Source organism: Nelumbo nucifera, chromosome 1, assembly GCF_055504915.1.
Source record: "Nelumbo nucifera cultivar China Antique chromosome 1, China Antique-T2T, whole genome shotgun sequence".
Taxonomy (NCBI): domain Eukaryota; kingdom Viridiplantae; phylum Streptophyta; class Magnoliopsida; order Proteales; family Nelumbonaceae; genus Nelumbo; species Nelumbo nucifera.
The window spans coordinates 180,723,693-180,738,855 of NC_142649.1; the positions used below are offsets into that span (position 1 = coordinate 180,723,693).

Below are 15,163 nucleotides of genomic sequence, written 5' to 3' on the forward strand. Positions count from 1 at the left end.
TTCTTTTAACTCAATCAAAGACTACCTGAAACTCACGCTTATGCTCTGCTCTAAGCCTTCTCCTTTGAAAACCTACTTGTACAAATTCCCCAAAATCAGTCTTAACCAAAACAAAACCTTGCTGTTGAGAGCTTCATTTCGATTTTTCCAAGTATTTTTGGGTCTTAAAAGTAACAATCACTAAAGAGACTAAAATATAGGTGAGATTTAAATGGGTATTGCAGAGATTTTCAAGATATAGGGGAGTATAGCCCCCCTGGCTCTGCCCCAGATGGATAACAAACTAAATCACAGAATTCTGCAGCCATTTCGTTGTACAAGTAAAGAGGAGAAGAGGAGAGAACTCGGACTACTACCAAGTCGAGGAGAACTGTGTGGACTTGAAACAAAGTGTCTCAAGGCTTTGTTTAAGACCCCCTGTACTATGGGGTCTGTGACAAAGACCCCTCTGTACTTTGTTTTGCAACAAAAACCCCTGTATTATGATCATGAGACAAAGACCCCCTTCTATTACGAGAAAAGCATTTACCTTCCCCGACCTCAAGATACATAAATAGTAATAGCGATAATCCCTTCTATCTCAGATTCTTTCACATTTCTTTAAATCCCTCTCTCATCCCCGATCTCTCTTCTTTCCCTTCCCCTTTCTCTCCTCCTCTTTCTTCTTCCACACGGTCCATGCCTTGTCGCTCTCCTCTTCGTCTCAAGGTTGAAGACGATGAACTTATATTATAGGGTACGAGTATCTTCTCCGCCGAGAACCACCCAATTCATATCCATGGATACGATTTCTACATCGTTGCAGAGGGCTTTGGGAATTTCAATCCGCAAACTGACACGGCTAAGTTCAATCTTGTCGATCCACTAATGTGGAATACTGTTGCAGTTCCAGTGAATGGATGGGCAGTGATCCGATTTGTTGTTGATAATCTAATTATGTTCTTATTTGGTATTACCTCCTCTGCATCTTCAATTATAGTTTCACCAATCTGATGCGTTTATTTATTTTATTTGGGAAAAAAAACAGGAGTTTGGCTGATGCATTGTCACTTGGGCGTTCACATCACCTGGGGATTGGCTATGGCCTTCCTGGTAGAGAATGGAATCGGGGAGTTGCAGTCTTTAGAGCGTCCTCCAGCTGATCTTCCTCCTTGTTAAGATATTCAACGACAAACAGCTGAAAGTTGCTGGTGGTTGATTTGTATCTGTTAGAGACCGGGATTTCTGTTTCTTGTCTTTTGTTAGGCTTATTTGCTCTGTATTGTTCGCCTCATTTGGCGACCATGTTCTTATTTTGTTTTTCCTCTCTTATTTCTTTTTCTTCCTTTCTTTTCCCTTTTACTAATATACAACGGGTGATGTTGTCTTAGAACTAAATTTTAAGTGCAAAGTTTAGTAAAGAAGCCGAAACATTTGTATGTTCTAGCTAGGCCGAACCTTCCACTGTCAGACAACAAACTTCAGAAGAGCATCTCACCTGACCCAATCATCAATCCACAGGCTGAAACAATAGCAGCAGGAGGCAGAGCTTGAACTTTGAAGGTCCCAGTGCAGCTCTTAGCTCTTAACAAGAGGCAAGCGTTTCATATTTTTCAACTGCCTCTGTTTTTGCAAACTGCAATTGCCAATTGAAAATCCGAAATCTACAGAATGACAAAACAAATAAAAAGGACCAAGTTATACTCGTCAAATCATTAAAATTTTATCTCTGAAGAAAGTACTGAAGAAACAGAGGAAGAATTATTTCGGCCACTTAAGCCATAATCAAATAGCCCCTTCGTCAATAGGTACAGAATCGATACGGGTTCATATGGAACTTGAGAGAGATACTATAAAAATTGGAAAACGAAGACCCGTTCCCTAATTGAAAACGAAATCTTAGCCCATCTGAGCCGAGAATAGAGATCATTTCTGCCTACATGAACACAATGAGGGTTAGCAAGGGATATGCCCGAATTAGTCGCTGCTACAAGTGGTGGTGATTATGGCCGAGAGGAACAGAAAACAGAGGAAAGCGGGAAAAAGAAAGAAGAAGAGAGAAAGGGGAAGGGGAAGAAGAGAGATCGGGAAAGAGAGAAAAATGTGAAGGAATCTGAGGTAAAAGGTATTACCGCTACTGTTGCTCATGCATCGTGCGGTCGGGATTAAAAAATATTAAACAACTTTTTAGAAGGAAGGCTAAGAAGAGGGTCTTTGTCTCACGGTCATAATACAGGGGGTCTTTGTCACAGACCCTGTACTACAGGGTCTTTGTAACTTACATTTTTAAAACAATTAAATTTTACTTCTCATGATGCAACTACAACCATACGATTAACCCAATTATAACCCAAAAAAATTAAAGAAAAAAAGTGGAAGAAATGCAAAATAGTGGCATGTTTTGTCCCATCGACATCAGTCCTTTATGCCGGTCTCGCGGTGTCTAATAAGAAAGATCGAGAGAGAAAGAAAAGTAAAACAAAACTAAACAGAAAATTTTAAAGGTTGTCTAAGGAGACACTAAGGCAGTACAAATATAAATATACTGTGTGAATACATACAAAATACAATATTTTGTATTCTATATATTTATATTTGTATTCCTTCCAAATTGAGACTAAAGAGTAGAAATACAAATATTGAAATATGTATAATACAAATAGATACAAGATTCAGGGTTTTACACTTTACATATGTATTTGCACTCCTTCCTAATTGAGCCTAAAATTCACCAAAAATATGTCAAATGTTAAGCCCGAAAGCATTGATATAAACAGATAGATTTTCCATTGTCTTAGGAGTTAGAACCTCACCTATTGTTTGCTGTAAGGCCCTGTTTACTTTTTGGTAAGTTTTTTATCCAGGTAAATGTATTTACCCAGGTAAGTGTTTCCCAAGAAAGATTTATCCGAGTAAGTGCATTTACCCATGTTCTTTTATTTCCCATGTAAATAAGACAATATCCATTTTAGCCATAAAAATTCATTATTAAAAGGGGTATTTGTGTCCAATTCAAGTGTTGACAACTTTCCCCCCAGGTGGGAAAGTTATTTATCCACCTACGAGATGTGTATGGTAAAGCAGGAAAATAAACTTTTCCTGGTCCTCACATAAATCTGAAAAAAAAAAAAAAACATGGGATTCTTGGTCAATGGGAATCAAAATGCCATTGGCCAACTTTCCCCATCTTAAAATCCAAAAAAAGAACGCCCCCTAAGTAGAAATATTTTATGTTTCAACATTTGTTATTTTCATAGTATGTTGAGAATTTCTAAGACAACAATGTCGTTAACAATGACCTAAGCTTCTTTGTAAACTTAGGGGGTGTTCTGTAGTGTGGATGAGAAATTGGTGGGTGGGGACTGGTCCATAGCACACCCTGTGGTAGGGACCAATCCACACCACACTACAGTTCACAACTATCCTGACTGTGGACAAACTGTGTGGACTAGACCAGTCCACATTACACTTTTTTTATTCTATATATCTTAATACATTTTATGAATGATATATACAGTTAATCATAAATATCTAATTTTTGCAATTTATATGATAAATATTTTGAAAAATGCATCAATGAATTAATATTAACCAATAAATATTAATTTTTTATAGAACAATAGTAAAATATTTAAAATATTTAAAAAATTATAAAAATTAAAATTAAAAAATTAAGTAAAATAATTAATATTTAAACAATTAAGTAAAATAATTAATATTTTGAAAAATTTTAAAAATTAAAAAATGTAAATTAATTAATATTTTATTGACAAAAATATTAAATATAATATTTAAACAATTGAAGCATGGGATAAAAAATAGGGTTTTGATCCAACGGTAATGTGAAACAAACAATAGGGTTTTAGAGAGACTTGTGAAGCATGGGATAAAAAATAAACCGTGGAGGGGATGCATCCACGAGTTTTTCCTGTTGACGCTATATTGGGGTGTGGCGTGGACTAATCCCGTCCGCATGGTTAAAAATGACGAGGAAGAAAGAATGAAAAAATTTAGATTTTTAAAATATTATATCATGTACCATTACATTCAAATGGAATGCAATAATATGCTAACAGTAGGGATAGAGTTGGTCAATTGTTAGTCAATTTTATACAACTTTCATGTATTTTGCAAACAGGATGGGTAGAGTTAGTCAATTTTATACAACTTAAGGATAGTTTAAATATTTTACCCAAAACTAATTGAATAGGTGATTAACAGAGGACAATTAATGAAAAAGGGTAGACACCAATTGAAGGAGAACTGGGAATAGCAACAGGGTGGGTTTAAGGTGGAGACCATAATCTCCATTCCCAATAAGCAATTCCCCATCCCTGACCCCAATCCCCATTAGCGAGAAAAATGAAAAAATCAACCTCCATCTCCAGTACTTGTCGGAGATGGATTTCCTATAAGGGACTTGAATCCCTGTATTCTTTTTCTTTTTTCGGTTAAAAATATATGCTTTGAAAAAAAGATTTACTTAAAAGAAAAAAATCACTAATTTAAATTGGTTTATACTAATAGAAATTTATCCAATATATGCAAGGACATTAGTACAATTATACAGAACTACTTTCAAAATTTCCCATCCCCACCCCACCTAAGCAGCCTCCATCCGTTTATTAATGGTTGGAGAGGCCAATGACATTAGTACAATATATGTCCATTAATATTTGTAATGACATTGATACAATTATACAAAACTAGTTTCAAATTTTAAAATAAAATTTAATTGGCCATCTCATCCCCACCTCATCAAAACAGTCCATCCTCGATCCCATCAAGTTGGAGAGGTCAATGACAATATTACAATATATGTCCAATATCTATAATAACATTAATACAATTATACAGAACTACTTTTCAGTTGGTAGGTTATCAAGGGGATGGGCTATAGCCCCATGAAGCGAAAAAAATACTTTCAAAATATAACTTCATTGGCCATCTCATCCCCGACCCCATCATGCACGTTGGAGAGGCCAGATTATCATCTCTAACCACACCTACCCCACCTCTTATATTATTGTAGTATAAAGAAATTCAACATCTACCGCCAATGAAACAGCAAATGAAGACACCAGCATGCTGAATCATTGCCCCTTTGATTAACAAAATTAACAGGGTGTTCTATCTGTCTACATATAATTAATTATGGATTTATTAACTATTAATTAATTAATTAATTAATTATTGAAACCCTTTTAAATTAATTAAATTCAATATTTTGGCATTACAGTTTGACTAGTACAATTGCAAATTAATTAATTAGCTCAAATCGACAATGTTCATCAAGACTCCCAATAATAAGTAAGTAAGTAGCACCCAGCATTGACTTTGACCTTTACTTTAAGAGTATGAATAGACATATTACGCATCTAATAATGTCTGCTCAGGAGATCGGCTTCCATGTGCTCAAACTGTTCCAATTGACTTTTTCAATCTTGTATTTTCCATAAAATAAAATACAAGTACGAAAATATTCTCAATGCAAAACAGTAAACACTGCCCGAATAAACTTTACCCTGATTGAATCCGAACTCATGTCATGAACATGTTCATAATTATAGAGTCCGATCTGTTATTCAGCATGCTCCTCATAGTATGTTCCGGTCTACATTGGGAATATTTCACGCACTTTATGTTAGTATATATTCATGAGAAACATTTCTAATACATGTAGTATGTGCCTGTGAGGAGCACATTGACCAACAGATCCCAACTCCTAAAATGGGAGATCAGAGATGTTTCTAGTGTATGACTGAAACTTGTTGAGAGGTTGGTGTGACACGTGCCCAGTGAGGAGCAGATCCGAAAGAGTGTTATTTTTTTCTTTTTTTTTCATTTTTGGTTTTTTTTAAGGCCATATACAGAAAGAACATATGGGCCCGTAGGGTAGGTAAAAACATAATTAAACATTTCAAACCCGACCACAAGAAAATTAGAGTGACCACATTATAAAAATTATAAAAATATTAAATTTTTAAGATTATTATTATTATTAATAAGAAGGATGGTAGTAGGTGGAGAAGATTGAGGAAGGAAGGTTAAGCGAAGAAGAGGAGAGAACATGCAAACCCTAAAGGGAATCTTTTAGGACAAAAACGGAAAAAGATGCTCTCTAGCTGGTGCCGTGCCGGTTCTAACTTCTACGGCCCCTTCAATTTTGTATTTCACCCAGATCTCATTTCTTATATATACAACTAACCAGACGATGGGATAGGCAAATTCAGAACTCAGAGAAGTAGCTCAGCTCGGCCTCGGCCCCGAGAGAGTAGTGTTGAGTGTAGAGAGGTGTAATTTTTCCGTCCTTCCCCTTGAGCATTAATTCTCTCTTTGAAACAAGGAGAGAAGGGTTCAAAAATGAGCTCAAAAAACATCGCACCCATCATCCTTGTATTCTTCCTTTGTATCTCTGGCTCTTCTGCCATCCCCGGTGGCAAGAAGATCAAGTACCACAAACCATGTAAAGAGTTGGTTCTCTACTTCCATGACATTGTTTACAACGGCAAGAACGCCGACAATGCCACTTCTGCCATTGTTGGGGCGCCTGAAGGGGCGAACCTCACCATCTTAGCAGCACATTACCATTTCGGAAATATGGTGGTGTTCGACGACCCCATCACCCTAGACAACAATCTACACTCGCCGCCCGTCGGTCGAGCACAGGGCCTCTACTTCTATGACAGTAAAGCGGAATTCACTGCTTGGCTAGCCTTTTCCTTCGTTCTAAACAGCACTGACCATCAAGGGACTATAAACTTCGTTGGCGCCGATCCTCTAATGCACAAGACCAGGGACATTTCAGTTGTGGGTGGCACCGGCGACTTCTTCATGGCCAGAGGAATCGCCACTATAATGACTGATGCTTTCGAAGGAGAAGTCTACTTCAGGCTCCGCGTCGATATCAAGCTCTATGAGTGTTGGTAACATACACCTACTGAACAAAAAAAAGAAAAAAGTAATGAATAAAATTGAAGTCTAGATTTGTTTTTCATGGATTTTATGCGATCCATATGTATCAAATAAAAGTTGATATTGTTATGTTGTAATAGCTGCTTGATGGGACTAGATTTGTTTTTCTCTACCTCTGTAAAGAATTAAGCACTTCTGGTCTTCTATGGCAGTGAACGTTTCAGTTGGTAAGAGATAGGAAATCTTAAACAAGAAGCAACTTTCCTTCACTCAAGAGTCACTTGGTTTCTTTTAAATTTCTTCACACAACGATTTCCTCCCTTCTTTTTTGTTCTTCCCCTTTATAATCATCTTTCTTCCCCAAACTCTGACCCACTTGTTTTCTTGCCATGACCTCATGTTCAACCTTAATTTGGCCTGTTACTCAGGCAAAACTTTTCTTCTTCAAACATTGTTAACATTATGCCCAGTGACCAGTTGCTCGAGTAAACATCTCCTGGGGATGGAGTAGTAATGCAAAAAGGATTCAATCCAAGAAATTCAAATTTCATGAACAATAATTTTCGGTACAAAGTCTTTCTTAGAGAATGTGAATGACGACTTTTAACTTCAATTTCTACCTACAAAGTCACATAACAACTTCAAAAGTCTTAACACAATCATATAATAGTTCATTGTTTTTAATGGATTATCCTTTCTACCAAAAAAAAAACTCACATAATAATTATTTGTCATTTGCCAAAACAGGGGAAAATCGGATTCAAATAATCAAACCATTTAACTCATATTGTTGAAATCTAGTTAGTATTCAAAATGGAATGAAGAATCGGATTCAAATAATTATTCATTATTTACTTTGAACAGTTGTATAGCAGAAAACCAGTAGATTAGGGTGTAGGGAGAGAAGAAAGGATGAGGAATTGAGGAAGAGTGAAAATAGGGAGGAAAGAAAAAAAAATGTACAATTTTTTGATTAACGAATTATGGGCTATATAAATTAAAAAGTATTACACACATGGGAAGACCACTACCCATGACAAATAATTGTAGGTCTAAAGAAGATCCAAATGACAAGACAAAATACCAAATGGATTCTTTTCTTTTTAAACTAATATTATATTGAAAATAAAATATTCATTATTTTACTATCTTTATCAAAATAATTAAAAATAAAAAAATTTAAATGAATCTCAACTCCAGGTTTTACTTTTTTATTGTTTTATATTTTAATTATTTTGATAAGATAATAAAATAATGAATAATTAAACCTTTAAATGAAAAACACATTAATTGGGTCATATATCACAGAGCTATTATGTGCTCACTCATTTTCCTTACCTATCTTGCCTACTACATACGAACCTTCCTGTGGGTGGTGGGCGCTCTCTCTCTCTCTCTCAAGAGCTAAGAATTCGTGGCGGACTGAGATTGTGCCCAACTGCAGCGGCCCATCACGGGGGTGGTCCGAACCCTAGCTCTGCCTGCATTCTATTCTTACAATACCACACGCTAACAACTCTAAAGAGACCTTCAATATCACCCCGTCCACAACCTTCTGGCCGACCACCCCTCTCTCTACTACCCTGAAATCCGAGTTGTTGCTGCCACTCTCAAAATCGTTGGCGAGATCCGCAAGCCCCAATTCCGTCCAATGGCATGAGAGGAGGGATGCCGCAACCGGAGAAAACACCTTGTGCTACATCATGCCAATGCCGAGATGCGCCTTCAAAAAACCAAGGCCAAATGTAATGATGAAGATGAAGAAACAAAACATCTATGACTTTTACCCTCACCCACCATGAAATGAACAGACAAAAAACGAACCCCACTACTCCACTATGATTATCACATACTTACGCATCACAACAAAATCGCAATTCGCAAATAAACTACCCATAAGGTCAGAACAACATATCATCCCACCCGAATAACGAAATCCAAACCACACAAACCAAGGCAGTCCGTATTTACTCAAAATGTGGAATTCTCAACGAGAAGCAGGTTTCAGAAGCTCTGCCCCAAGATATGCAAGTACCGCCTTCCAGAAGCTCTACCCCATTATCTGCAAATGCCTTTAACAATAAGACGGTATCTCTAAATGGGAACAGTTTTGGCAGAAAAAAATCTATAAGCGTTTATTATTGAAGTACTTAAAAAAAGCTAGAAATTTAAGCTTAAAAAATAAGTATTTATTACAATTTTATTTTCCAAATACTAATAAGTGCTTAATGGTGTGATTCTAATTTAAATAAATACTTATTTTTAAGCACTCCAAAACATAGGCTAAATACTAAAACTGACATTTTGTTATTTATGAGAGATTTTTATCCTCACTTACATATTGGTAACACACCAATTTGTAAAAATATTGGTTCTTATATGATTAAAATAATGGGAGAATGACTGATAACTTCAACGTCAAAATTTGTAGGTTCAAAGTACATTTGAGATAGATGTCAACTCGGAATTGATTCCAATTTACCGCAGGTATGAGTAAATAAAGTGTGATTTTTGTAGCTTCTCAATATTTATAACTTTGCAATAGAAATCAGAAATCTACATTAAGCCCGTGTGTACCTTTCCGTAAAATAATTGGTGTAACTCATGTGAGATATATAAATAATTGGTGTGACTCGTGTGAGATATATGTACATAGATTCTTCTTCTCGGGTAATAGCAATAAAAATAACTTTTAATGATGGCATAAAAGATGCATATGATTTTTTATTTATTTTTCTTTTTTTGTATCATCTGCCAACAACATACATGGCAGATTGGTAAGGTATAGTGACAACAACTACTATTGGCAAAGATTTTTTTTTCTGGTAATAAAGAGCTTCGTAAAAGAAAAAAAAAATCATTAATCGCAATTAAGGGGAGTACAAATCCTCAAATCAAATAAAAGAAAATGGACTGAACCAAGAGGAAAAATGATTCGTCATCAGTTGTGCTGTGTTAGGGGAGAGAGTTGTGGACGGGCAAGATGATGAGCCACCCTATTATTCTTCCAAAGCTACCAATGTTGGAAAATGGGATCATTGTAACTTTGGAGGAGAAATTCGGAGGTGCATCTGAAGACATTGTCTTTATAACGTTATTTGCCCCCACTCAGTTTCTGATATAACTGAATTTAAGTAAAGGAGAAGAGGGTCAAAGAGAGGGAGAAAGAAAGAATTCTACGGTAGAAAAGGCTGATGATCTTTATTCACTCCTTCAAGCTATATTTATAGCCTTACTGTGTAACAACAATGCTACAAACTAGGAAATAAAATAGGAACTACTCACCCCTGGGGCTTATCTACTAAAACAAACTAAGCTTATCTACTACTGGCTAAAAAATATTCAAAGATACTAATAGACTAAAGAAACAAACTTGACCAAGTCTCATGCTGCCACTGCCACATAATTTGTGCATATATCAGTTTCATTGAGTTTGTTGTTGGGTTACAGGCAAATCCGTTCTCAGGATACAACAGAGCCTTGGGCGAGAATCTGCAACCAACAAAGCTGAAGAATCTCCGAAGAAACCTTCTGTGAGATTATAGCAGAATGGACTGAATTGAGAGAAAGATAGAGTGAATTTCGAAATTATGTGTTATTGGAGTCTGATTCATGCTCCTTAAATAGTTTATGAAGAGGTATGAAGAAAAAGTAAGTGTTGGTTTAGAGAAGACACATTGAACAGTCACAAATTCAAACATTGTGACTGTTAAAAAGTAGTTAACAGTTAATGACTGTTAACTTTGAATTGTGCCTCTTGATCACACTCGATCGAATCATGACCGTTGATCTCATCAACGGTGATCAATGGTCAGCATCACACCAAAACCAAAGCCGCCCTTCGCGAGCCACGCGGGTGCGTGCGAGCAAAGTGCGCCTCTAAAGTGCCTCATTGCACGGCACACGCGTGCGCGCGCGTTGCGCGGTATCAAATCCCCATACTCTCCTCTACTATCTCTAAGGAGTGTAAATCAGCTCCTATTAAAATACTGAAAACAAACCTTATAATTTTCCAATGTGGGATAAGTTCAAAACTGGGTTTAGTAAGAGAAAAGCTAATTTTTCAATCAAGCATGCAGATGTAATTTCTCATGTAATTGACCAATCAAACCCATTGGATTTAATCTCTTATGAGATTAAAATCCAACAACCAATATCTGATCAACCATGTACTTTTTAAAGGGTTAAGCTCTGACTTGTAATTTTCATTTACTGCTCTAACCGCTTCTAATATAAAGAGTCAGATTCTATAAAAACTTTATCTAATCTCTCCTTCAGGATTTCCATGCATAGAACCTAATCTAATTGCTCTTCCTTCACCATCAAGAACTGACTGACAGCGTGTATCTCATTCCATAAACAAACACCTTTCCTCACCACTAAGGATGGAGCTTGATCCTGGCCTTTGTAAAATAACTCGTTCCTTGCCTTCCAAAGCTGCCAACAAAGGTGCCCATCTATCTGCATTTCCATCCAGATATTAGTCATCTTGGAACCAAGATATTATCCAGTCTCCCACTATTCTTGAGTCCAACTTTCCAGAGATATAAAAGCTAGAAGTGAGCAAAACCAGACTACTTTTGTAAATGGACACAGAATAAGTAAGTGTCGAAGGTCTTCTTCCTATCCACATCTTGGGCAAGAGGCCTTAACCTTTACTTGTCGATTTTTCATCCTTTGAGAAATCGAATTAAACTGTGTATACTCCATCCTTTGAGAAAGCCCATATCAGTTTATCTCCGTCTTCTTCCATACTCAGAGGTATGGCCATAATTCCTTCAACCTCTGATGGAGAGAACAGTCTAATTAATAATGCTTTCATTCCATCGGTGGGGGTTACATAGAATCAGATCTTCGACCTTAGTGACTTCATTTGCGATGGCCTGGTGGAGTGGATGTGGATCCTATAATCTGGCGAGGAAGGCATGCAATCAAGGGTCTTCCCAAATGAGGACTTCTAGTCTTGAGCCAATTCTCCAAACTAGTCCTTTCTTTAGGAGTTTCATACCATAAATAATGCTAGCTATTCATACAATATTAGTCACGCATCGCTTCCACGCTGATTAGATGAGTCATCTACATGGAGGATCTAGGGCTCCTCATCCCAAGTCGGGCCTTCTCTGACCGAGACTGGTGCTGCACTAGTTGACACCTTCGACGTGCTAACTTGCTTGATTACTTCAGGAGCTGGCGTGTCGAATGAACATTCTGCCATGAAATCCACCAAGACTTGTGCTTTGATTGTTGTATGTGGCTCGAACCGGATGTCGTACTCGCTCAGCTCAATGACTCACTTCATCAATCTTCCTGACACCTTGAGCTTCAGAAGAACATACCTCAATGGTTTGTGGGTGAGGACAATGATCGTGTGGGCTTGGAAGTACATGCACAATTTATGAACCACTATTACTAGCACATATGCCAGGTTCTTGATATGGGGTATTTGGTTTCTACGGCCTACAAAACCTTACTTACATAGTAGATAGGTCGTTGGACCTGGTCTACTTCTCTAATTAATACCGAGCTGACCACCTCGTTACTCGTGGAGAGGTATAACTTCAGCTCATCACCTTCCTCAGGTCGGGTTAAAACCAATGCAGAACTTAAGTATTTCTTCAGCTCGTGAAAAAGAGAAGGCACCGATCTACCAATTTAGACATAAACTGGTTTAGGGTAGCTACCCAACCAGTTAGCCTTTGAACTTCCTTTATCTTTTGGGGTGGTCTCATATCTAGTATGGCCTTTATTTTATCTAGGTTGGCCTCGATGCCACGTCGGTTCACTATGTAGCTGAGGAACTTACCCGCCGTGACCCTGAAGATACACTTGTTCGAGTTGAGTTTCATATTAAATTTTCTTAAAATTTGAAAAACACAATTTAAATCATCAATTAAAGAATTTGAAAATTGGGTCTTCACGAACATGTCATCAACATAACACTCTACTTTATTTCTGATCAAAGGTTCAAAAACTTTGTTTATAGGTCGCTAGAAGGTTGCTCCATCATTTTTCAGTTTGAAGGGCATTACTTTATAGCAATACAGCCCCAGTTTGGTTACAAAAGTAGTCTTGTCTTGGTCAGTTACACCCATCCTAATTTGGTTATCGTCGGAGTAGGCGTCCATGAATCAACAACTTGTGCCCTAAGGTTGCATCTACTAGGCGATCTATTCTAGGAAATGGGAAGTAGTCCTTCAGGCAGACTCTGTTGAGATCGATGTAGTGGACACACATGCACCACTTTCTATTGGCTTCTTTACTAGCACAGGGTTGGCCACCCAGCTCGGGTATTGGACCTCCTTAACGAAATCTATTGTGAGGAGCTTGTCAACCTCCTCATTAACTACCCTCCATTGCTCTAAGCGAGGTTTTGTTTTCTTTGTCTAACTGGCCTGACTGAGGAGTCCACATTAAGTTTGTGAGTAATTATACTACGGTCAATATCAGGCATTTCTGTCATGGACCTAGCAAAGACATCTAAATTATTGAGTAGGAAACTTACTAGCTGCGACCGTAGAGGTTTGCTTAGCAGAGCACCGATCTAAAGGGTCTTCGTCGGCTCCACTTTAAAGACGGGTACGTGGACTGTTTCCTCCATTGGGGCAGCTTACTCCTCTTTGTGCTCAGTGGAGGCTCTAGTTCGACATCTTCTGCCGACTTCGCCTTGCCCTTCAGTGCCGCCACGTAGTATTTATGCGATTCTAGCTGGTCACCTTGTACTACCCCCATTTCGCAACTTGTCAAAAATTTCATCGATAGATAGTTCGTGGACACTACTGCACAAAGGTCATGTAGGATGGCCCGACCTAGGATTGCGTTGTAGGGGGATGGAGTTGCAACCACTAGAAATGTGTGCTCGAAGCACATTGAGTTGGGCCATGTTCTTGCTGCAACTAGCATTGTAAGTCAACCGAAGGGCCTGACCACCTCTCTGCTAAATCCCACCAGGGGCAAATCTATTGGTTTCATGTCGCTTCGCTTTAGCTTTAACTTATCAAATGCTTTCAGGAACAAGATGTTCACTAAACTTTCTGAATCCACCAGCACTCCCTTTATCTCGAAGTCGTTGATCACAAGCTTGACAACTAGGTTATCATCGTGCGGATATTGGATTCCACGTGTGTCGTCCTTAGTGAAGTAGATGGGCTCTTCTACCCGAGGTCTCTTTGGTGGGTTCTCTACTTCTCGCTCTAACTCCCAAACCAAGGTCTTCCCTACTGCTATAGCGCACCCTGCCACGATTGACCCACCGATGATCATGTTAATCACCCCACGGATCGGCCTATCTTCAGGTGGTTGTTGTGCTGAGGTGGCAGGTCATTCCTTCTACTCAATTCTAGTGCTTCTCTTTTTTAATCTACTTGGCGGTCTATTGACTTCCTGCCCTCACACTAGATGTACTTCTTCAAATACCCATGGCGGATCAGCTCTTCCATCTCATCACAAAGGTTTCGATAGTTCTCAATGTTGTGCCCGATGTCATGATGGAAGTGGCTTCAGGTTTCTAGCTGTCAGGTCCCCCCACATCCTGGGTGGCCACTTGACATAGGTGGAATCCTTGATCGCCATCAGAATCTCTCCTTGCTTTGCATTGAGGGGGTTGTAGGAGGTCCTTTCAACAGGAGGGGTCCAACATCGCCGACTTGACCTAGAACCCCAGGATGGTGACTTACTTCTCTTTTGTGGAGACTTGCTTCTCCTCGATGACTTGCTCTTCTTTCGTCGATGCTTGTTGCTACTGGCTTCTTCGTCTTCCCTCTTCCTCTTTTCTCCCTACTGAATCTCTGCTTTGGACTTGTGGACCTCTTCTGTCCTCATGAACCTTTCAGCATCGGAGAGGAACTTCTCGATCGTCTTCAATGGATTTACCCCGAGGTGCCATGCGAACTTGTTGTGCTTAACTCCCTTTTGGGCTGGTGAGTCGAATAACCGGGTCATGGTCAGGTATCTGCAAGCATTTAGTGTTGAAGCGCGCTATGTAACTCCTAATGGACTCATTGTCTCTTTACACCACATTTAGAAAGCTCACAATGGATTTTGGGCACTTCTTATTGGTGATGAAGTGGGTGGTGAAGCGGTTGGCGAATTGCGCCCATCTTATAATCAAGCCCGGTGCCAAATTTCCGTACCACTACTGGGCTAGTCCTCTAAAGGTGGTGGAGAAGGCCTCACACATGCTTGCCTCATTTGCTCTAGCAAGTAGCATATGAGACTAGAATGCATTGACATGGTCGTAAGGGTTGAACTTCCCGTCAAAGCATGCCATTTT

At 38.5% G+C, this 15,163-nt stretch overlaps 1 protein-coding gene and 1 long non-coding RNA gene across 2 annotated transcripts; both read left to right on the forward strand.

Moving 5' to 3' along the window:
• Positions 1-302: 302 nt before the first annotated feature.
• LOC104600278 (uncharacterized) lies at positions 303-1,403 on the forward strand. The gene is made up of 2 exons (XR_735648.3): positions 303-949; positions 1,028-1,403. It is a non-coding gene; the product is annotated as an uncharacterized LOC104600278 (long non-coding RNA).
• A 4,790-nt stretch (positions 1,404-6,193) lies between these two features.
• On the forward strand, positions 6,194-7,048 carry LOC109114898 (dirigent protein). Its single transcript, XM_088895477.1, has one exon. It carries the CDS (start codon positions 6,343-6,345, stop codon positions 6,907-6,909), a length of 567 nt encoding a protein of 188 aa, XP_088751603.1. The 5' UTR covers positions 6,194-6,342; the 3' UTR covers positions 6,910-7,048.
• Positions 7,049-15,163: the final 8,115 nt, after the last annotated feature.

Excerpts from the sequence above, each read along its gene's own strand:
- LOC109114898 (XM_088895477.1), top strand. The coding sequence starts at position 6,343 with ATGAGCTCAAAAAACATCGCACCCATCATCCTTGTATTCTTCCTTTGT.